This window comes from Pan paniscus, chromosome 13 (assembly GCF_029289425.2).
Source record: "Pan paniscus chromosome 13, NHGRI_mPanPan1-v2.0_pri, whole genome shotgun sequence".
Taxonomy (NCBI): Eukaryota; Metazoa; Chordata; class Mammalia; order Primates; family Hominidae; genus Pan; species Pan paniscus.
This window is the reverse complement of record NC_073262.2, coordinates 135437307-135461506: the sequence shown is the minus strand read 5'-3', so window position 1 is coordinate 135461506 and position 24200 is coordinate 135437307. Positions and strand designations below refer to the sequence as shown.

The window sequence follows — 24200 nt, the reverse complement described above, 5'->3', positions numbered from 1 at the left end:
AAAAAAAAACAAAACAAAAAAACCCCCTGCAAACCACTGCTTCAGAGAATCAGAGAAAAGAATGGGATGTGAGTGTGTATCAAGGACAGGCTGGGCTGGCCCTGGAGGAAAGTTCATGCAGGAGGTCTACCTTAAAAGAGATGGGGGTGGGCGGGGGGTTACCATGGAGGGTTGTACACACTAAGTTCTTTGTAACTACTTGACCACATAACTTTGAAATGTGAGTGGGATTAATACCCCTTTAAACCTCAACCCACTTTAATGGGAATACTTCTTCCCACCAGTCAAAAACTTTATGAAAGTTCTGGCCCAGAGCTTTTGATACTCAGGGTAAGAGGCTCCATGGAAGACACACTATTAAGATCCTTAGAGTCCTCGCATATTCTCTTTCCCACAGTAGACAGAGCAAGAAGATTAAAGTACTCTAACTCGATCTACTGTAAATATATCTGCAAAGGAAAGGATTTCAGTTAGCAATGTTTGATTAACCAAAAGGGAATTTGGCTTAGAAAAAGCAGTACTAGCATACCCATTGAAGGCAATAAGCAGTACTCACAAACACAACTGACAGCTGAAAACCTAATGCTGGCTGGGCACACTGGAGGCCGAGGTGGGTGGATTACTTGAGGCCAGGAGTTAGAGACCAGACTGGCCAACATGGCAAAAACCTGTCGCTACTCAAAATACAAAACATTAGCTGGGCGTGGCGCTGCACGCCTGTAATCCCAGCTACTCGGGAAGCTGAGGCACAAGAATTGCTTGAACCCAGGAGGCAGAGATTTTAGTGAGCTGAGATAACATCACTGCACTCCAGCCTGGGCAACAGAGTGAGACCTTGTCTCAAAAAAAAAAAAAAAAGAAAAAAAGAAAACCTAATGCCGAATGCCCAATGGTCACATGTATGTAATTTTTCCAAAACTTCTATAATTGGAGGTTGATAAAAATGATGAACAATGCCTCTTTAAACTGAGTGACTCCCCAAAAATGTTCCAGTTCCTCTACCTTGAATAAAATCCCAAACTGTTTTAGTTATTTGAATACCAAAAAGTAAACAGGCAATGTCCTTATTCTAAAAGCAGTTCTGTTAATATTAGCTGGGTTTTCTGCAGCCTCTTGTTTTTTAATGTTCAAGTTTTCAAATAAATACACATTTGAAATGTAACAGTAATAAACAAAAATGCCTTACATAAAAATACCTTAATTAACTGACTCAAAAATATCATGATTCAAAAAAATAAACATGCCTATTTATTAACCAAAAAAGCTGTGGTACCAACTGCTTACAAGACCAAATATAGGGAGAGGCTAGGATTCCAAACCCCATCCTGAGTTTGACCCCATCAACTGTGTTCCAATAACCCACAAGTCTTTTTCTTCCCCCTTGAAAATAATGAAAGCCTTAGTGTTTATATATATATACATATATATGTATTTTTAAAGACAAGGTCTCACTCTGTCGCCCAGGCTGGAGTGCAGTGGTGTGATCTTGGCTCACTGCAACTTCCACCTCCCAGGCTGAAGCGATCCTCCCACCTCAGCCTCCCCAGTAGCTGGGACTATAAGCGTGTGCCACCACACCCAAGTAATTTTTGTAATTTTTGTAGAGACAAGGTTTTGGCATGTAGCCCAGGCTGGTCCCCAACTCCTGGATTCAAGCAATCCGCCCACGTTGGCCTCCCAAAGTGCTGGGATTACAGTCATGAGTCACCGTGCCTGACCCTAATGTTTATGTTTTTAAAGTAACAGTTAATTAGGCAAGTACAAGAACCTAAAGGCCAGTCTACGAAATAAAATACTACTTTATTCTGAGGCAGATTTTTCATTGACTTCATGTGTATCTTAAGAACAGATAAAATGTGATAAAAGGCAATAATGAACTACATGCAAAAGAAGTGGAAGTGTAATTTAAAAGCTAAATTAATTTTACTCATGCAAAGACAGGAAGGGAAAAGTCTGTGGCCAAAAAAAGTTGATTAATATGTTAATTATCAGTCTAGGCTTTTAGCAAACAGACATATTCTCATTTAACTGTCATTTAAAAAACCAGCAAGGTATGCATTCATCCTTTGGCTGAATGCCATTCTTTATCAAATTCAGCCATTTGATGTAAGGGAAAGTTCTGGGTACCGTGAAACCCAAGGCAACACAAATACGGATTCAATCCACTATGCCTGGCTCTAAAGATGACATTCTGTGAGGTTCAGAGCATAGTCTCACTCACATGAGTTCTTTAAGATTTGTGAGGTTGTTCTTACAAGGAAAGTCTGGGGGGAAACTGTATTGTGTGTTTATCACATCTGAGTGCAGGTTGCTGATTCACAATGACCACCTGAAGAGCTCTAAAAAAAGAGGAAGCCAGCCGGGCACGGTGGCTCACCCTTATAATCCCAGCACTTTGGCAGGCCAAGGCGGGCAGATCACGAGGTCAGGAGATCAAGACCATCCGGGCCAACAAGGTGAAACCCCATCTCTACTAAAATACAAAAAGTAGCTGGCGTGGTGGCACGCACCTGTAGTCCCAGCACTCGGGAGGCTGAGGCAGGGGAAATCACTTGAACCCGGGAGGTGGAGGAAGCCTATTGAAGATAGGAGATACTGGAGAATATTGATAATTAAAATGAGGCTGTGGCCCCCTCTGCTGGTTTGTTTTAGAAGCAAAATTCTCTTTCCATCAGTGACTGCTTTTTCAACGAAGACTTCCCATTTTCCCATTTTATGCATGGGGAATGTGTAGCTAATGGATAGTTATTAATTTTTTCTCAGTATACAAATTATATGAAATATGTAAATTAAAAAGTAATAAATGAAAATGAAATAAGTATAGGACAAAAATGAGCAATTATGAGAGGAATTTCCAGAGTGAGGTTTAGGTGAGCAGTAATTTTCATAACCTCAGTGAGTATCCTCAATACTTTGTTCAACGTTTGTTTTTCTTCCCCTTCAAGGTATATGGATTCCTTAAACTCTACTCCTAGGATGACCTATCTCCCACGCCCTTATAGTGAGGTTTTTAAAGTCCCTTCCTTTCTTAGATCTATAAATAGAAGATGAGATCCAAGGGAATATTTAAGTCCAAACGGCCTGACCTCACTTTCAGAGCAACCTTTTCCCTAACAGCCTATCCTCAAGTGCCAAAGCTTCTTAGCTAGAACCCACAGTTAGAATTTAAGGAATGTTTTAAAACCTATTCACCAATTTCATCCAAATTGGAAAAAATTTCAGGCTGCTCCATCCATCCTTATCAACTTTTGAGACAAGCAGAGGAAAACAGAATTGCACCAGATCTACAAGTTCCCAAACCCAGCTTTCAGGCACCAATTCTTTGTTATTATTATTTTAAAATAATATTTTAAACATTATTATTTTAAAATTATTATTATTTTTTTGAGACGGAGTCTCACTCTGTCGCACAGGCTGGAGTGCAGTGGCGTGATCTCAGCTCACTGCAACCTCCGCCTCCTAGGCTGCTCAAGCGATTCTCCTGCCTCAGCTTCCCGAGTAGCTGGGATTATAGGCACCCACCACCACGCCCAGCTAATTTTGTATTTTTACTAGAGACGAGGTTTCACCATGTTGGCCAGGCTGGTCTCCAACTCCTGACCTCAAGCGATCCACCCGCCTCAGCCTCCCAAAGATCTGGAATTACAGGCGTGAGTCACCGCGTCTGGCTTCAGGCACCAATTCTAAAGGACAGTCCTAAAAGTTAGGTTTTACTGTCATGTTGTTTTCACCAGGGCTGGAAGGCTCTGAGGGAAAGAGAGAATCCTACCAAGGGTACAGTAAGGTTACCACCTGCCTCTCACTGTGTGGGGTCTCACGCTCTTCATGATGTCCCACAGACATTTCAAACTCAACCCAGTCAACACTCAATTCCCCTCAGCCTGTGCCATGTTCCACTGCTTATCATTTCACAGCAAATGGCAACACCATCCATCCATCCTGGTCCCCAAGCCTGAGACCTTTCCACTCTTCTTGTCCAGTTAATTCTATCCCCTACATTTCTGAAATCCATCTAACTCCTTTTCGTCCCCACTACCAAAACCCTATTCCAAGTCACTGGTATCTTTTACCTAGTCTATACTGCAGCCTCCTCACTGTTCTGCCCTCCTGACAGGACAACAACCGGAACTTCCATCCTTGCGAATGTATTCTATTGCAGACAACATGGTTTTATAGCCACTAATTTTACATTCACAAATAGAAAATAATTTTAGGGCCGGGCATGGCGGTTCACACCTGTAATCCCAGCACTTTGGGAGGCCAAGGCAAGAAGATCACCTGAAGTCAGGAGTTCAAGACCAGCCTGGCCAACATGGCAAAAACCCCTCTCTACTAAAAATACAAAAATTAGCCAGGTGTGGCGGCATGTGCCTGTAGTCTCAGCTACTCAGGAGGCTGAGGCAAGAGAATCGCTTGAACCCGGGAGGCAGAGGTTGCAGTGAGCTGAGATCACGCCACTGCACTCCAGCCTGAGCAAGAGTGAGACTCCATCTCAAAGAAAAAGAAAAAGAAAAAAAAAATGTTAGTTTCATCACTGTTGCAAAAAACATGGGCAGCCTATACTGTTTGTTATTCCTGAAACAATATTCCCCATCCTTTCTGCCATTCTTTCAAAGCCCAAATTCAGATGTCACCTTTTCCGAGAAGCTAGAGTGCAGTGGCATGATCACAGCTCACTGCAGCCTTTAACTCCTGGTCAAGGAATCCCCCTGCCTCATTCTCCCAAGTAGCTGGGACAATAGGTGGGCACCACCATGCCTGTTTTCAAAATTTTTTTTAGAGATATGGTCTCGCTACGTTACCCCAGCTGGTCTCAAACTCCTGGCCTCAAGTGACCCACCTACCTCAGCTTCCCAAAGTGAGCCACTGTGCCCAGCCTGCCTTGCATGGTCCATAATGCTAGATAAAAATAGCCGTGGGTAACACAGAAGGGTGGAAAGAAAACAGGCCTGCCTTGAAATCCCAGCATCCCATAGCAGAAAGCTATGTAACACTGGGAAATGTTCTGAATCTCTGTGCCTTGGTCTACTCATTATTGGTGAAACTGGGATGTCACCTCATAATGCAAAGTAATTCTGAGAATTATATGATACATAGAGTGATTATGAACGTATACTGGTTCTCTTCTTCGAACACCTGATTGGATTAATGGTCTGCTTTCAATACAAATAAGCATTTAAGTTTTTAACATACTTTTAGTATCGTTCATTATTAGCATCATTTTCCAACTAAATTACTAAGGATCCTCCAGGGAAATTCATATTAAATATCAAAGAATACTTTAAAGCACCAAACAATACTTTAAAGCACCATACAATATAAGTTGTTATTACATGAGGCACAGGTCCTGCACTGAGATGCCCAGTAAATACTGGCTACTTATTTTGAACCAGTTAAAACATTAGTTATTGATAAAAAGAAATATTTCCCTTCTTGAAAAACAATGCTCAATGGAAACTCACACAGGATAACTGGTATCACCTGCACTCCTCCAACACTCAGCTGAGACTAGGACCGTGCTCACCTAATAAACTGGGATCTGCTCGGACCATCTTCTGCTTTTTCTTCTTCTTGCCACTCTGCACAGCCTCAAAATTGGATTGTTGGTTGTTGCTTTGATTGGTCTGAAATACTGAATGGAGTGTACTGTGGTTCATCCCCCACACAGAGTCCTGTGAAATAAGCAGCATGACTGAGATTACACAGCAGATTCAGACTTGGCTCACCCTAGGAAAATGTTTGGTTTGTCCTCACCTTATCAAGAACGAGCTTAAAAGCAGAAAAACAAAAAGCTTTTCATCACATGTTCTAACAATAAAATCAAGAGCGGCCACTGAGCCACCATTTTCCTCTATTTAGACCAAGACATCCCACTCAGGGCTCAGTGCCTCCACAAAGCCTGTCCTGGTTAACTCTGGGTTTCCACCCTGCTGTGACGGCAGAACTTCTCTGGTACATACAGAGTCTGTATCAAATGCTAGGAAATGAATACCGCAAATAATCATGAGCAGACCACTGCACCCTAGCAATATACACCTCTCACCTAACCAAGAGCAGAAAGTCTCTTTGTTCCCTGGGCCCCAGGACAGAGAGGACAGGGGTGGCATATTACCAAACAAAGTTAAAGTTGTGTACCTTATTCCTATCAGCAATCCCAGAAACGATCTGGCCCAAAAATACTGTCTGTATACTTTCTACCAACTGGTTACACTATGAAATTGCCTACTAGCCCTTCACGCCTACTTGTGGCTCTTATTAGCCAATGAGCCAGTTGAAGGCACAGGTGGTAGTAGTGGGGGAGAAGTGGAAAAAGCTCTGTGGAAGGACAAGCCTGGTGTGAGTGTATGCGTGCGCCCATGGGTGCACGTGCTTACTGGGCTTCCATCTTCCTGTTTTAGCCCACAGAGAAGCCATTTCACAAATGCAAAGAGCCTTCTATATTGCTGTATGATGCCTTCTCCTTAAAATATTTTTCCTAGGGCCGGGCGTGGTAGCTCATGCCTGTAATCCCAGCACTTTGGGAGACTGAGGCGGGCGGATCATGAGGTCGGGAGTTCAAGACCAGCCTGGCCAACATAGTTAAACCCAGTCTCTACCAAAACTAGGAAAAATTAGACTACAGGTGGTGCGTGCCTGTAGTCCCAGCTACTCGGGAGTCTGAGGAAGGAGAATTGCCTGAACCCGGGAGTTGGAGGTTGCAGTGAGCTGAGATCGCGCTACTGCACTCCAGCTTGGGCAACAGAGTGACACTTCCTCCCAAAAAAAAAATTTGTTTTTCCTAGTGTTTCAGTGTTTACATCTTTCACTTTTCCTTCAATTTATGCCTGTTAGCCCATTACCCAGTTGGATGTTAAATGCCTTGTACTTCTCTGTATCTTCCACATCCTCATCGTAAGTGACCCATAATGAATACTGATTATCTCTAGAATAACAATTACAGGAGTAAAGGATATGAATATCTTTAAGCCCTTCCATGAGCCTTGCCATCTTGTCTTTCAGAAAACTTGTAGAATTGATTCTCACAGATTCCATATTTGTGAATTCACCTACTTGTTAAAATGTATTTGTAACCCCAAAATGAATACTTGTAGTGCTTTTATGGTCATTCTAGAAATACACATACTCAGAGCAAAAAACATGAGATGCTAAAGGCATATATTCCCAGTTAAGGTAGAACAAGGAAACAATGCCTTCTTGTTACAGTTCTCAATACTGCCAACAAGTGCCCTTTTTGTGGTCTATTTAGTGCCATGTTTTCCAAATTTTTGTGCTTTTTGTTAATGATTTCACTTTTTGTTTGTTTGTTTGTTTTTTGAGGCAGTCTCACTCTGTCACCCAGGCTGGAGTGCAGCGGTGTGATCTTGGCTCACTGCAACCTCTGCCTCCCAGGTTCAAGCAATTTCCTGCCTCAGCCTCCCGAGTAGCTGGGACTATAGGAGCACACCACCATGCCTGGCTAATCTTTGTATTTTTCGTAGAGACGGTATTTCATCATGTTGGCCAAGCTGGTTTTGAACTCCTGACCTCGTGATCCACCTGTCTCGGCCTCCCAAAGTGCTGGGATTACAGACATGAGCCACCAGATTTCGCTGTGTAAAGTGGCCCTCAACTATAGTGCTGAAGAACTGGTTGTTGTTCCTAAGCACAGGAAGGCTGTGAGGTGCCTTAGGAAGAAAATACGTGTACTGGATAAGCTTCATTTGGGCACGAATAGTAGTGCTATTAGTTGTGAGTTCAATGTTAATGAATCAACATATATTAAATGAGGTGTCTTTAAAAAGACACACACATAAAACAAGGTTATGTACTGATCTGGTGAGAAAAATATTGTGACTAGAAGTTTATGGGAACCTAACCCTATATATCCCCTAGGAGCAATGGTTCAGTATTTGCTCAAATTCAGTGTTCATGGGGACTTTACAGAATATAACTACTGTGAATAATGAGAATCACTGCTGTATTTTTTACATCCCCAACAACAACATGAAATATCTGGCATGCTGCAGTGTTGTCAGTACTCAATACAGTGCATCCTGAACACTGGAAAATTCAACATTTTAAGTTTTAACTTTTCAAAACCAGATCTATGGGTCTGACATGTTGAAATGTGCAATCTAACTATGACACAAATACAAACCAAGAAAAATGGAACTGGTAAACCTAGTGTAAAATGAATGGTTGTACTTGCTATTTGGGAGATACACAAAGGTATCTGGACAAGTAATTTGAAAATATGAAGTATACACATTTTTTAAAGCATGGTTATTGGATATACAAAAATGGTACCTTTGTATTAATTTTCATTTCTTGGGTTACTCAACATCTAAAGGTATTAATCCTCAGAGGTACCGCATACACTACACTACTTTATACCTGCTGTTGTGGCTGCTGTGGCGGCTGCTGTGGCGGCTGCTGCTGCTGCTGCTGCTGCTGCTGCTGTGGCAGCTGCTGCTGCTGACGCTGCTGGTTGGCTTTCTGTTTGGCACGGCGCTCAAGGAACTGCTTGGCAAACTCCTTGGCCTCAGAAGTATCTCCTAAATAGGCCCTGATATAATCATGGACCTCATAAGGAGATTCTACTTCTTTCAGGAAAGAAACAAATGTGGGAACTGCAAAATGGGAGGGGAGAAGATAAGGGTAACAATGAAATAATGAAAGAGAACTTACAAAAATCAGTTTCCATTTTTAATGTATCTTTATACCTAATCAAACATTAATGACAGAAACTTGGTAAGTATGCAGCAATTGTGTTTAAATATTCTTTTATCTACCCTATAGAAATGAAAAAAACACTATAATCACAACATCCATATCACATGTTTAATTTCACTGAATGTTATACTGACTGAAACAGTTACTTGACTAAGGCTGAAGTAATTTGGGGATTCATTCTTTCCTTAAGAACCCTCAAATTCAATCAGTATTTATTAACTCCTATGATATGTGTCAGGCACTACAACATACACTAAAGAAAACAGCTATATCCTCCTGGAACTTTCAATCCACTGAGATTTTTTAGAGAGAAATCAAATGGAAAATGTAAGCAGTGTGTGGTATAGCAGAAAAGCATGAGTATCAGAGTTAGACAAACATGGGTTTAAAACCTGACTCTGAAATTTGCTGGCTGTGTGACCTTGATGAGTTATTTAACCATTCTGAGCCTCTGTTTCCTAATTTATAAAATGGGGATAATATCACCTATCTTGTAAAGGTATCTTTAAAAATCACTGCTAATCAAATAACTGGGATGCTGCATGTTAACTCCAAGAGAGTGCCTAGCACATGGTAGGTGCTTAATGCATGGCAGCCATTACTGTTATTTAAAATTGTTTTCTCTGTAGGCTTTTAAACCATTGTTACACTGCTGCAAAGGAACTCTTTAATTCCTTTACTGCTATTTTTCACAGTTTCTTGGCTTTAGACAGGGTATCAGAGGTGGACTAATTCAATTCAGCCTATTAGTTAGGGGAATCCTGACATGTTGACCAGTCTCTCTTCAAATATTCAGGGATGGGAGACAGTTCTGTTTGTAAACAGCTAACCATGAGCAAGTTTTTCTCTAAACTGTGCCAAAGCCTTTTCACTTCTGCACATTGGTCCTAGTTTTATCTCACACAAAATAAGTGTACTTGCTTTATCACAATTCCCATTCCCTCCCCCAAAGGTAGAAAGGGAATGATGTCACATCACTTCAGCCATCACTTGTCCAGGTTGACCTTTGTCCCCAGCATGAGAGTTACTTTTTTTAACTTGACATAGCTGGCAATATTCCCCATAAAATGAACAGTATGGAACTAAGACCTCCTCTGTCCTGTGTATCATTAAGGCAGTCTAAGATGGCATTTACTTTTTGACAACCACCAATAATCTATTTGAGTTTAGTATTACTGGACTTTTCTCACAAGTAATACTATTAAAGAGTCAAGTTCCTATGGCAGGTGCAGGAGTTGACCTCCTTAGATTTCATCTTTTGACTTTTGGCCCACTGTTCAAATTTGCCAGCCTCTCTGTGGGTCCTGCTCTGTCATTCCACAAGCCGGGTTTCCCTCCCCAATTCTTACCATCCAAGTTATTTGCCGTATTAAGGGCATGAAGCATCTGTTCACACCACTGCGTAAATCCATCTTGGGCTTTATTTACTCCCTGAAAGAGCTTCAGCAACTTTTCTTCTTCTTCTACTTTCTTATTCTGCCGGTTAGACACACCTACAGATTTACTAAAGCAAAACAATAGGGTGATATTATATTCCCAGAAACTGTTACTATATGATTATAGTACAACACCATAAATAATGTCTTGGCAATACTGGATGGATGCCCAGTAAATAATCCAATGCTTGGCTCCAAAAAAGAAAAAAATTCAAATATTTGGATTGGATATACCCTTAAAATCTAGCCTCAGTTAATATATCCTAATTTGTGGATACAGGGTTTCTACTTAGAAAAAATGATGAAATTCTTCCTACGTGTCCTTAGGTAAGTTGTTTAATTTTACTAAGCCTCAGTCTCCTCATCTGTAAAACGGTACTAACAACTTTTTTGGGTTATCATAAGTAATAAAGATGTTCTATGAAAAGGCCTACAGCACAGTGCCTGGCAAAGATGCTCAATAAACTAACAGAAATTTATTGTTCTATTCATAATATGTTAGGCCCTAAATCAAGAAGAAACAATCTGACAACACTACCATTTATTAAGTAGTTACTATGTGCCAGGCACTTACTACTTATCGTGTATTCATTTAATCTTTACAATTACATGCATAAAGTTGTTATTATTATCTTCATTTTACCGATGAGGGAACTGAGGCCCAAAGAGGTTCCCTCTTGCCCAAGGTCACACAGCTAATAAGTGGTAGTGCTGGGATTTGAGTTCATGTATTTAACACTAAAACCCATGCTCGTTCAACAACACTGTATATTGAAGAAAGAAAGATGAAGATGAAAATGTAACTAACTTATAAAAATAAATAGGTTTAAGGTCATTACAGAGGTATTTTATAATACTCATATTAATAGCATAAATTACTTAAAAATACAAATATAGGAAAAATGCTAAGGTATCTAGAGAATACCTTGGAGAAATGTTCAACAACACAACAAAAACATTATACTATTCCTAATATTTATTAAGTGGTTACCATGTGCTAGGCGATAGAATAAGTGCTCAGCAGGAGCCCCAAGAAATAATACGAATGTGTTTCTATGGGGAAGAAAGCAATCACCATAATTATGACTGCATGTGCTTGAACACAGATGAAAACGGTAAGCAAAAACTCAATAACTACCTTTTCCTGCCCACCCAACATCCCACTTCCTCCATCCCCACCTCCCAACCAACCAAGGTGCATAGGTGTGGTCATTTTGAGCCCTACCTGAGACTGGCGTTGTTTTTATTTTTATTTGTTGAATTCCTAGGTCCCACCTCTTTCACTGCATCATCCCAGAATCCCATGTTGGAGTTTTTAGTGTCAGCATTACTCCAAATACTACTGACTAGGTCAGATGCCCACTGGTTAGGAGGACCAGTATTTATAGAGCCCCAAACAGAATTCCCAATGCTGGTGTGCAGGTTGGAATGCTGTTAAAGAAAAAGAGAAAAATGATTATCGTGAGTCATGTTAAAAAGATAAGAAGACAGTCAGAAAAGATAATACTAGTCCATACAACGACAGCTTAGGAAAATGCACACACCGTATTGTTACGAGCTCTGTTTGGTTGCTGGTGTTGCTGCTGCTGCTGCTGCTGCTTTTGCATTTGCCTGGCCTCTTCCTGCTGGATCTCCAGAAGAGATTTCGTGGTACCTGAAGGTTTGCTGACATTCCCCCAACCTGAGAGTTTCTGCTGTTGCTGCTGCTGCTGCTGCTGAAGAGCTTTCATCAACTCCCTCTGCTGGCGCCTTTGCTGTTGCATAAAAACAGAAGCTAGCTGAGGATTCCTGTTTTTAGATAATAGTTATAAATATCCAGTATACTAAATGGAATGTAAATACATAGTAGCTACATAAAATTAACTTGATGGGATTAAATTCTGCTGTTGCAAATAAAAATGTAAATCGCTAACAGTATTAAAAAGGAGAATAAAAACATGAAATGCAAAATTACTTCTTTTTTTATTGTTGTTGAGACTGTGTCTCACTCTTCCGCCCAGGCTGGAGTGCAGTGGCACACTCTCAGCCCACTGGAACCTCCGCCTCCCAGGTTCAAGCCACGATGCCCGGTTAATTTTTTGTATTTTTAGTAGAGATGGGATTTCACCATATTGGCTGGGCTGGTCTCGAACTCCTGGCCTCAAGCGATCTGCCCACCTCGGCTTCCCAAAGTGCTGGGATTACAGGCGTGAGCCACAGTGCCCGGCCTCAGAATTACTTTTTTTTTTTTTTTTTTGAGACAGGGTCTCGCTCTGTCGCCCAGGCTGGAGTGCAATGGCACGATCTCAGCTCACTGCAACCTCCGCCTCCCGGGTTCAAGTAATTCTCCTGCCTCGGCCTCCTGAGTAGCTGGGATTACAGGCGCCTGCCACCACACCACGCCTGGCTAATTTTTGTATTTTTAGTAGAGACGGGGTTTCACCATGTTGGTCAGGCTGGTCTCGAACTCCTGACCTTGTAATCCACCCGCCTCAGCCTCCCAAAGTGCTAGGATTACAGGAGTGAGCCACCGCGCCTGGCCAGAATTACTTCTTAAAAATTAAGTAGGCTTTTGGTTAAGCACAGAAATAAAACACATGTTTACTTCCTAAAGCCCCCACCAAAATGACAGATTTTATATATATATATATACACACACACACACACACACACACACACACATACATACACACAGCATAAACACATGAGGACAAAGAAAACAGAACAGATTTTTTAAAATCTGAAAAGCAGATAAATAATGAGAACCAATGTAACAGACCTAATAAATTGAAATCTAAGTAAAGGAGCTCAGAAACAGGCAGATTCACAAAGAAGGCTCAGGAACTGGAGGTGCTGAGTCTCTCAAACAGAGGAAGACTGGATGAAAGGCTGTAAAAAGAAGCAGTAAGACTCCAGATTGCCTCCCACACTCTATGCAGTTAGGCAATTCACTCTCCCTCACCACAGCAGAAAACCGAACATTCCCTGTCTGAAGAAGCCAAATCGGACTGGCACATTATCCTGTGGGGAAGCCAACCAGCTTGACAAGAGAACACACCTATAAGTAGGTACCAACAAATTGGAGTTGGGGTGGGGGTGGAGGTCCCCAACAGAACAACCCAGCCAGAATCTATTATAGGAAAGCCCATCAAGGTGCTGTACATACCAGAACCTCCAATCAGCTTCTGAGTGCCTTATTTGTAAATAGGAACAAACAGCCCAGAATTACCAAACATTTGACATAAACTTCTAACATAAAAGCCAAAGACCAAAACAAAAATAATTCAGCAGAAATAGAAATAAGAGAACGGGAAAATAGGAGTTGGCTTTTTAAGAAGCTATCAGTAAGTAATATCCTTAGAGAGGTAAGATGGTGCATTTAATGAAACAATAAAAGGCTATAAAAAATACTTAAAGAACAAAATAAGGACTCACAGATGTTTGATATAGCATATATTAAAAGCTCAACAGGGCCAGGTGTGGTAGCTCATGCCTGTAATACCCAACATTTTGGGAAGCCTAGGCAGGAGAATCACTTGAGCTCAGGAGTTCAAGGTTACAGTGAGTTACCAAGGTTACAGTGAGTTACCATCACACCACTGCACTCCAGCCTGGGTGACAGAGCAAGACCCTGTCTCTAACAGGAGAAGCCCAATAGAAGGACTGCAGGTAAAACTGAGAAAATGCCCCATAGAAAGATAAAAAGGGCAGGGCGTGGTGGCCCATGCCTATAATCCCAACACTTTGGGAGGCCAAGGTGGGAAGATCGCTTGAGCTCAGGAGTTTGAGGGCAGCCCAGGTAATGCAGTGACACCCGTCTCAAAAAAAAAATTTTTTTTTTAAATTAGCCAGGCATGGTGGCACACACCTGTAGTCCTAGCTACATTCCAGCCCAGGAGACACAGCGAGCTCTTATCAAAAAAGATAAAAGCACAGAGATGGAAAACAGGAGAAAAAACATGAGAAAATCAAAATCAGTCCTGGGAGAAACATGTAAATAACAGGAACTCAAGAAAAACAAAACAGCAGCTATAAAGCAAGCTGAGAGTGTCCTGACTGGAACAGGTTAGAGGCCCCCAGAAAGGATGCCTCCAGGGATGATAATGAAATAAAATCATCTTGGGTTTTTCTACATAAGAAATATGTGAAATGTGTATTAAGAGGCACCCTTATAAAGGGTACAGGAAGACTTAAAAGTTCCAAGAAAATTAAATGAAAATACAAATGAAGGCCGGGCACGGTGGCTCATGCCTGTTATCCCAGCACTTTGGGAGGCCGAGGCGGGTGGATCACTTGAGGTCAGGAGTTTGAAACCAGCCTGGCCAACATGGTGAAACTCCGTCTCTACTAAAAATACTTAAAAAAAAAAAAAAAAGCTGGTGGTGGTGGCAAGTGCCTGTAATCCCAGCTACTCGGGAGGCTGAGGCAGGAGAATCACTTGAACTCAGGAGGTGGAGGCTGCAGTGAGCCGAGATCGCGCCACTGCACTCCTGCCTGGGTGACAGAGCAAGACTCAGTCTCTAAAAGAAAAAAAAAGAAAAATAAAACACAAATGAAATAATTATTAACTTCTGGTAGACAGGAGAAGACCTGTGATTCCTTGTCATTACCACTATTATTATCTTCTCATTCAGTAGGGATCAAAATTAGTGGAATAATTTCTAGCTTTGAAGGGAGAGACATACTCTGTTCTGCATCCATTTGTTGATAACCTTTTAGAGAAAGATGATTCCAGAGAAAGTTCAATCCTTTTTTTTTTTTCTTAAATAAAGGTGGGAAATAAGGTCATCTTCAAGTGTGAAGAAACATCTTATCTTACTGGATGACTTCAAGCACACTACATGGTAAACACATATAGACAATTCCCACTTCTCCTTGTGTATCCAAAGCCCTCCTAATTTCAGTGAACCACATGACCCAGATCCAAAAATGACAACTTACATTCTCTAACAAATTGACTGCTCTACCTCAAATCATATCCACATAAAGCATCTTCAAGACTCTGCTATATTATGTCACCTTTTCAGAGGCCTTCTCAGAACACACTACCTAAATTTGGACAATCCACCACACCATCACTATCCCTGACTCCCAACACTCTCCCTACCCACCTTCCCTTGTTACCTCTCTGACACTTATCAACCTCTCATACGCTTCATTTTCTACTTTTCTCTTCTCAACCAGAGGGTCAGCTTCATGAATGCAGAAAATCTTGCCTGTTTTAGACTCAGCTATATCCCCAGACCTTAAGTGAATAGGTACTCAGTAAACATGTGTTGAATGAATGAATGAATGAATGAGCATCGAATGGCATACTGAACCAAACTATGAAAATTATTCATTTTCTCCTCTCTGTCAAACGCTGTGTTATTCCCCTTCCCTTTTATACTCTTTTGTATCCTTCCTACCCTAATGATGAACTACAGGATATACACTTAAAAGCAGAGGTACTTTATTTCTGTCATATTTTTCTAGACTAGTCAGGGAACCCAGTGTCTTTAGAGAAAAACATATTCTGCTTTCTAGACATCAGACTTATAAAAGATTATCTGCACACAACTCACCCACAATTTTGAACAACCCATGTAGTTTTATTTATGAGTTCTTCTCAAGAACTACAGTAAAATCTTTAAGAAAACTGAACAGTTATGTTACTCAATCTTCATGTTATTCCTATGAGATCCTTCACATTTGCTAGGGTAACCAAATTATGGGCTGAAGTTTAATAATGAACGTCCAATTCAGACACACAACAATTCTGACAGTAATTGTCCTCAGTAACCACTAACCCATAATGCATGCTAGATATTCTGGAACATCGCTTGACTAGATCCCTTTTACTTTAAAATTTTACCTCTTCTCGAAGCTGCCGTTCTCGTTCTTCCTCTAGTTTTTGGATTTCAGCCAACGACAGCGTGGCCTGGGACTGACATGCTGTTGTATTGGACTGCTGGCCCCACGTTGAAGAAGAAGGAAGCTAACAAAAAAGGGAAGGCCAGAAAGTTCATGAGGAAATGTGGACAGGAAACAAAGAAGCAATAATGCATTATGTATACCCAGAACAAATGCATTTCTCTCAGCTCCATTTACCACATTCAATTCAAATTTCCTTCTTCATTGCTTTTACTTACTATCCTCTCAGCTTCTTTTGCTTAAGTTTTTGTCACTGCTCCAAACCTAAGTTTATTTTAAAACAACTTATAATACACATACACACTTACATTTCATCTACCACTTGGTGACAACAAATTTGTTACATCTGGTACTGACATAAACAGCAATATACAACCATAAAGAGGAGTAAACAAAAGATTCACTAAATTGGCTTAAGGATTTTTTAATTGACGAAAGCAACGAAGGACATGATATGCTGCTGTCCAGTGAAAGTGTTAAGGACACGATTTCTGAGGGTAGCACCATGAGATTTCTCATCTCATGAGAGATGCTGGCATAGTTCTTGATCAGCCTTTATGAAAGGGAGCCACTGTTAACCAGGCTGTAGCTTCTAGTCATGAGCATTAAGCTGCTTTTAATCAATAATTTTATTTTTCCCATCCCTTAAGATTATTGACTAAAATAGAGTATAAATATCTAGGTCCTGAATATTTCAATATTCTCAAAGCCTGATTATTCTCAGAGAACCCCTTGCTCTTCCTGGCCAGAAAAAGACACACTTTTAATACTGAGGCATCAAACAAGCGAACACAATAAAAAAGAAACCTAACCAGACTTAAAAAATGTATTTAATAAAAATAATACATGAACATAGATCAAAACAAATAAAATGCCAAACAGTCCCCAAAAGAATGGACCTACAGCAGAAATCTATAACAGTGGATATTGATAGGATAAAAGGTATAAACAGTTTAAACCATCACTGATACTGCCAAACAACTCTTCAAATGAATGTCTTCAACACTACTGAACATAATCAACTCTTAACATTTTTTAGCCAATATGACAGACAATAGGGCATTTCTCTCAAAATGCACCTGCCCTGGGGTGGGGGAGGGGTGCAGAGGGAAGTTAACAAAGACTGGGGGAGGGAGGTGTTGAGAGGCAAAACTGAGCAAAAATTAACTTTGTCTCCACAGGAAATGACTCATTTGAAGGCACTATCAAGATCAAGTAAGGCAGTAGATCTCAAACTGGCAGCATAACCTGAAGGGACCTATAAAAATGTAGAGGCCCTGGCTCCACCACACCTAATCAATCAGAAGATCAGAAGGGAAGGCAGGAGAATCAGCATATTTTAATCATTCTGATGCAGCCAGTAACCACTGATGTTGTCTAAAATCACAGTAGATGTGTCACCCCATGGTAATCAGGAAACAATCTTTCAAGCCCGCTTCAGCAGAACTCAGCCAGGACTGGGAATAGAGGCAGTGCCTCCAGAAATGGCCATCTATCCTCACGGGCACCTCTGAGAATCTTCCTATTGCTGTGCCAAAATATATTTATTTTCTCTCTCCTCCCTGGCCCGACTCTCTATTTCTCTCTATATACACACACATACATATGCGTGTATATATATATATACATGCACACACACGTACACACATATACATATACATACACACGCTCTTTCTCTAGGTATATATACACACAAAATATATACTCTATATTTCATAGGTCTGCTCTACAGACCAAAGTTAAGTCTTCCTTATATAGACTTACGTCTGCTGATAGCTTTCATTTTCCTTAAGTCTTCTTTGTATATCGGAAATAATATCCCAGAGCTCTTTCAACATTGCCTCATGACACTTACCAGCCCACCCTATAATGCCCACTCAGGAGAACTGCAGTGTGTCAATCATGCTTCTCAGATTGACAAATCAAAAGCAAATAGGGACCCCCGAATGCCTAATGTCCTTCACTGATTTTTAAAACTATACTCTTCTTGTTCTGAGCTGACATTGCTACCTTACATTTCAACACTGGTTTTGCTTTAAGAAATAACTGTTTCACTGTCGGAATGACAGCATGAGGAGCTGCGTGGACCTGCTCCCTGGCAAAACTGGTGAAGATCATTTTAAAAATAATCATTTAAACTCTCTGGCTGGCAGCAGGGCCTCACACCTGTAATCCCAGCACTTTGGGAGGCCGAGGCAGGCGGATCACTTGAGGTCAGGAGTTTGACATCAGCCTGGCCAACATGGCAAAACCCCATTTCTACTAAAAATAAAAAAAAAAAAGTAGCTGGGTGTGGTGGTGCACACCTTTAATCCAGCTACTTGGGAGGCTGAGGCCAGGAGGATCGCTTGAACTCAGGAGGCGGAGGTTGCAGTGAGCCGAGATCGTGTCACTGCACTCCAGCCTGGGCGACAGAGCCAGACCCTGTCTCAAAAAAATAAATAAAGTCTCTGGAAATACTCCTAAGGGCATACAGCAAATGAAAAAAAAGTTTATTCAAGAATATTTGCTAAAACTCAGTAAGAACAGCAAGAGTTGGTGATACTTAAACCAAGACCTACTCTCCTTCTCTCCTCCCAGCTTAATGAGACAGAAACTCCACTCTAGACTGGTACAGTCAAGACACGGCTCCCTTCTCCCCTCAGCCATCAGTCAGCAGGCTTTCTTCCTGGGAAAAGCACATCGGTGTGTCTCACCCTGATGCCAGTCACCTGTGACAAATGCTAAGTTCCAAACAAGTGCAACAGATGTGGAGGCTCTCTTCTTGTGCCCAGCCCCACTCATAGGATGGAAACTCTTGACCACAGCAACACCAACACTAGGGTCGTGATCACCAATGCAGCTGGCCGGGCCAAGCCATCAGGAGAGGCAAGCCAAGAATACCTGAGGCTACTATTCTGCCCACCCTTCAGCAAATGTTAGAGGAAAGCAGACCACTGTGCCCACTTCCAGAGCTGACTGAGAGATTTTTGTCTGAGGGTAGTAGTGTAGGAAACAGGTAGAAAACAGAAAGCTCCAGGTTTCTTCCCAAAGGAACTGACTTTATTTGCAACAGATAGTGGATGAGTTCAAGCCTAATGGTGTTTTCAGAAACAGTAGAAGTTGGGATAAAAGGCAATTAGGAGGAGACTGGTAGATTCATAGGAGATACAGGCTAAACTGTAGGAGGCTGCTACCTTATCTGAGAAAACTAGTTAAAGAAAACTAGAAGAAATCCTCCCGGAGTCAAAACAAATTTCATATATAGACCTCAGGAGCTATTTCTTCAAAGAAACCTGAATTTAAGTGGATCAGTCTGTCAGTGTATGCCCCAAGAGATTATTTTTTGTTTTTTTTTTTTTTTGAGACAGGGTCTCACTCCGTCCACCCAGGCTGGAGTGCAGTGGTATGATTTTGGCTCACTATAACCTCCGTCTCCCAGGCTCAAGTGATCTTCCCACCTCAGCCTCCCGAGTAGCTAGGACCACAGGCACACATCACCACGCCTGAATAATTTATTTATTTATATATATATATTTATATATATTTATATTTTTATATATTTATATTTATATATAAATATATAAGTATATATATTTATATATAAATTCTACATATATATATACATATATATATATATATATGTAGAGATGGGGTTTCACCATGTTGCCCAGGCTGGTACTGAATTCCTGAGCTCCAGCGAACCACCAGCCTTGGCCTCCCAAAGTGCTGGGATTATAGGCGTGAGCCACTGCACCCAGCCCAGGACAATTTTAACCCATTTCCCATCTGCCCTGAGAATATGTGCTGGCAGCATGTGCAGCTGCAGCGTTTACCCAGGGCTAACTCGCAGGGTTTTTTTCCTAGATCATTTGGCATCTGTTTTCTGTTCCAACAAGCTGTCCTAACTGCATCAGTGCTGTTTGGATATAATTCTCTGAAAAGCATTTAGGGGTAAGGTTAGGATTGTAATCCGAGAGTTATCTCGGGGTCAGCGCTGCAGCCACACGCACCACCAGGGATATTCTCAGGGCAAATGGGAAATGGGTTAAGAACAACAGAGCAATCAGCTAGCAATAAGTGGAGTGAAACAGCTGGGTGTGGAAAAGACAATCAAAGAGAGCCCTGCCAAACCCACGGTCACCTCGGAGTCACTCTGGGCACACCCAGTGCTATATCCCCAACATGGGCAAGAGCAAGGGCTTCAACATGGTCGGGGGGAGGAGGGGAGAGCTGGACTCCACTAAAATAATCCATCCAGTCACAAAACAAATAAACAAACAAGTAAGAAAATCAAGCTGGGAAGGGCCGGTGGAGATACCCAGAGTTGCTAGAAGACATTATCAAAAAGTCCAGCTGCCAATAAAAAATTACGATACATGCAAGAAACAGGAAAGTATAACCCATACACTGGGGAAAAAAGCAGGCAACAAAAACTGCCTGTGAGAGTGAACAAGATGTCAGATTTCACAAAGACTTCGCATATGTTATAAAAGTTGTTCAGGGAACCTAAGGAAGCTATAACTAAAGTAGTAAAGGAAGGTATCATGACAGTGTCACACCAAATAAAGAATATTGATAAAGAGATAGATGATATTTTTTAAAAAACCAAAAGGAAATTCTGGAGTACCAAAGTATAATAACTGAAATTAAAAACTGCCCATCAACAGAAGATTGGATAAAGAAAATGTGGTGTTTATATAAGGCATGGAATGCTACTCAGCCACAAAAAAGAATGAAATCTTGTCTTTCACAGCAACACAGATGGAACTGGAGGCTATTGTCCTAAGTAAGGTAACCCAGAAACAGAAAGTCAAATACTGCATGTTCTCACTTATAAGTGGGGGCTAAACAAACAGGCACACAAAGTGGAATAATGGACACTGGAGACCCCCAAAGCTGGGAGAATACGAGGTGAGTAAGGGTTGAACAATCACCTACTGGGTACAATGCTCACTATTTAGGAGATAAGTACACGAAAAGCCCGGACTTCACCACTGTGCAATATATGCAATTAAGAAAACTACACTTGCATGCCCTAAATATATATAAAAAACTTTTAGTTAAAAAAAAATCACTAGAGGTACACTATAGTATATCTGAACTGGCAAAAGAAAGAAACTTAAAGATAGATCAATACAGATTACACAAAGAATAGAGAGAAGAACATGAAAACTGAAGAGAGCCTTAGAGAAATGAGACACCATTAAGTGCATGAAGTGCATCAACATAAGTATCACTCAAGTGCCTGAAGGAGAGAGAGAAAGGAACAGAACACACAATTGAAGAAATAATGGCTAAAAACTTCTCCAGTTTATGGAAAAACATTAATCTATACATCCAGGAAGCACCATGAATTCTGAGTAGATTAAACACAAGGAGATCCACAAACAGACACGTCATAGTAAAAATGTTGAAAGCCAGACTCAGTTTGGAAGTTACCTTTTTTCAAGAAGCCTCTCCAAACTTCCCAGATGGACAGTGGTTCTCACATTTTAGAGAGCATGGGTTTGTTTAAATACAAGATTTCTCAGTTCCACCCTTAGAGGTTCTGATTCAATAGGTCTGGGGTGCAAATCTGCACATCTCACAAGTTCCCAAGTGACGGAACTCTGAGAATGACTGACTCCATGCCACCTCTCCCACTATACTCACCATACTGTATTCTACTTGCCTGTTTATGTGTCTAACCTGTGAGCTACTTGAAGATAGGGGACACTAAACCTTACTGCGCACTGCAGACCCAGCATGAAGTTATGCAGAACCTGCCATAAGTCTGCTCCTCCCTTCCCAATTACTCCAATTCCATCAACAGTTCCACTATCTTCTCAGTCACTGAAACTTATCTGGCAGGCACCCCAGCTTCTGCCTTCCTCCCTCAGCTCCAGAGAGTAATTAATTCTTGCTGACTGCTATCAGGCCAGCTCCCTCCTGCTGGCCTCTCCTATTCATTCACACCAGCACCAACACAGCCTCTTTACTAGGCTCCCAGTATTCACTTTCTCCTTATTAAAAAAAAAAAAAAAAAGTTTTGAATCCTCTTTAAAACAACACTTTGTATATATCACCTCTTAATGTAACTTTCAATAAATGCCTATGGCCAACTCTGTTTCAAGCCCTAAATTCTAGTTCCCATTTACACATCTGAATGTTTACATGCCTATATTTTTAAGTTGGTGAGCTCTCTGGGAGCAACTGCCTTGTCTCATTTATCTTTGTCTCAGCAGCGCTGAACTGGTATGGAATAGGCACTCCAGTGTTTACTGAGCCACATTAAATTTACAAACCAAACAGATTTACTTGTTTGGCCTGCATTGCTGCTCATGTCCTATCCTCTTGTTTACTCCTCTATCATTTAAATGCCTAATACAAAGTATGTGCATTATGTATCTTATTGATGATCAAAAAACCAAAGTACTAATATCCAACGATAAAGAAAGTACCGGGCACAGTGGCTCACACCTGTAATCCCAGCACTGGGCAACACAGTGAAACACCATCTCTACTAAAAATATAAAAAACTAGCTGGGTGTGGTGGGGCATGCCTGTAGTCTCAGCTACTGGGAAGGCTGAGGTGGGAGGATCATATGAGCTGCCCAAGGAAGTTGAGGTTACAGTGAACCAAGATCGCACCACTGCACTCCAGCCTGGGTGATGGGAGTGAGACCCAGTCTCAAAAATAAATAAATAATTTAAAGTATTTTAATATTAAAAAAAGAAAGAAAGAAAGTACAGTTTTACTGCTACTGGTACAGCCAGCACCTACCTAACTAAAAAATGTTAGCAAGGAGCTCCTAAGGTTGATGCCTCGGGCTTTACCTTCATCTGCGCCAGCTGTTGTTGCTGCTGCTGCTGCTGCAACCTCCGGAGAGCCTCTTGCTGCTGCTGCCTCTGGCGCATTAACTCCTTCTGCCGCTGGACCTCCAGCTCCTTTCTCTTCCGTTCTTCTTCCTCATGCCGGAGTCTGGCTGCCTCCTCTTCCATCCGCAGCCGGTTCTCCTCTAATCGACGCTGGGCTTCTTCTTCTTCCCGGGCCCATTTTGCAGCCTCCTCTTCCTTTCCAGAAGGAAAAATTAAAGATATAAAAATTTTATTAATTGTGGGGGGAAAAAATCTGACTCACTTTTGAAAGCTTCTGTCAAATGGCTATAGAAATGACAGAGAAAGCAGAAACTCTGCTCATGATGATGCAAGGTAGAAGTAACCTTTCTTTTAAAATATATTTATAGTAGCCACAAAGGCCTGGTATGCTTACAGGATGAAATTTTAATTAAAGGACTGTCATTTTAAACATGTGCAGTCAAAGCTCTGATCTCGAAGCAGCTCACCATCAACTACAGGAAAGTCTCCTGGAAACACTGCTCCAACATGTGAGGTGAGCAGGCCTTTCAGGGTGCTGAGCGCTAAGAGCTACCAATACCTTGTAAGAAAGCTGATTACCATGAAAGCACCAGCCAGTTCTGGAACCAAAGCAACTTTCCAAGACCACAGAATTCCATCCCTGGCTCTTGCCCCTTGTGGCCCATGGGCCCTTCAGAACATCTCTCCTCAACCAGTCCTCTACCATCTACTGCATTTGCCCTCACCTGGGCTCATTTTCCTTCTGCTTCCTTCCCTCAAAACCATTCCATTGTGCCCTGCGGAACTCATTTCACTAAGAAATTCCCTTCATCTTTGGAGTCTGTCTGCTGTGTCTGCAATGCTTTGTCTTACCCATATCATATTCCTCTACTTCATTCTTTAAAACGTAGGTCAGATAGAAGTCAGCCACTCGGAGACTCGCCTAGCCTTTAGGAGGTATACTTCACCTTTGCCTTTTGATTAAGGTCAACTACACCCTGTCCTTATCTATTTGCTTCTAGTCCACCTATGGCAGCTCCTGTTTCTATCTATCCAATAACCACTACCTTTGTCAGGCTTATTCCTTGCAGACAAAGCCTCCTGCCACATCAGAGGTTTAAAATGTCAGATTTTGCTTTTAAGCTTCCAGTGTTAACTAGGGGTAGCCATGTGATCCAACTGGGGTCAAAGAGATGTCTACTGGGAGACCTCTAAGGAAGAAATTCTTCCCAGATAAAAGGAAGAAAGCATGAGAGAAGGGCCATTTCCTGTCTGGATACAGGTTGCACACACTGTGATATCCAAAACTCTTAACCATGACGTGAAACATCTGAACTCAAA

At 41.4% G+C, this 24200-nt stretch overlaps 1 protein-coding gene across 25 annotated transcripts in view; it reads right to left on the bottom strand.

Annotated features, from left to right (window-relative positions):
* Positions 1-24200, bottom strand: part of GIGYF2 (GRB10 interacting GYF protein 2) — a 160576-nt gene that overhangs the window by 1901 nt on the left and 134475 nt on the right. For all 25 annotated transcript variants that reach the window (XM_063595303.1, XM_008965735.5, XM_003813135.5 and 22 more), the window contains 7 exons: positions 22839-23075; positions 15982-16104; positions 11693-11902; positions 11374-11579; positions 10062-10216; positions 8374-8609; positions 5525-5672 (listed from right to left, as the gene is read on the bottom strand). In XM_063595303.1, coding sequence (XP_063451373.1) covers positions 5525-5672; positions 8374-8609; positions 10062-10216; positions 11374-11579; positions 11693-11902; positions 15982-16104; positions 22839-23075 — 1315 coding nt within the window. The remainder of the gene's footprint in view (positions 1-5524; positions 5673-8373; positions 8610-10061; positions 10217-11373; positions 11580-11692; positions 11903-15981; positions 16105-22838; positions 23076-24200) is intronic.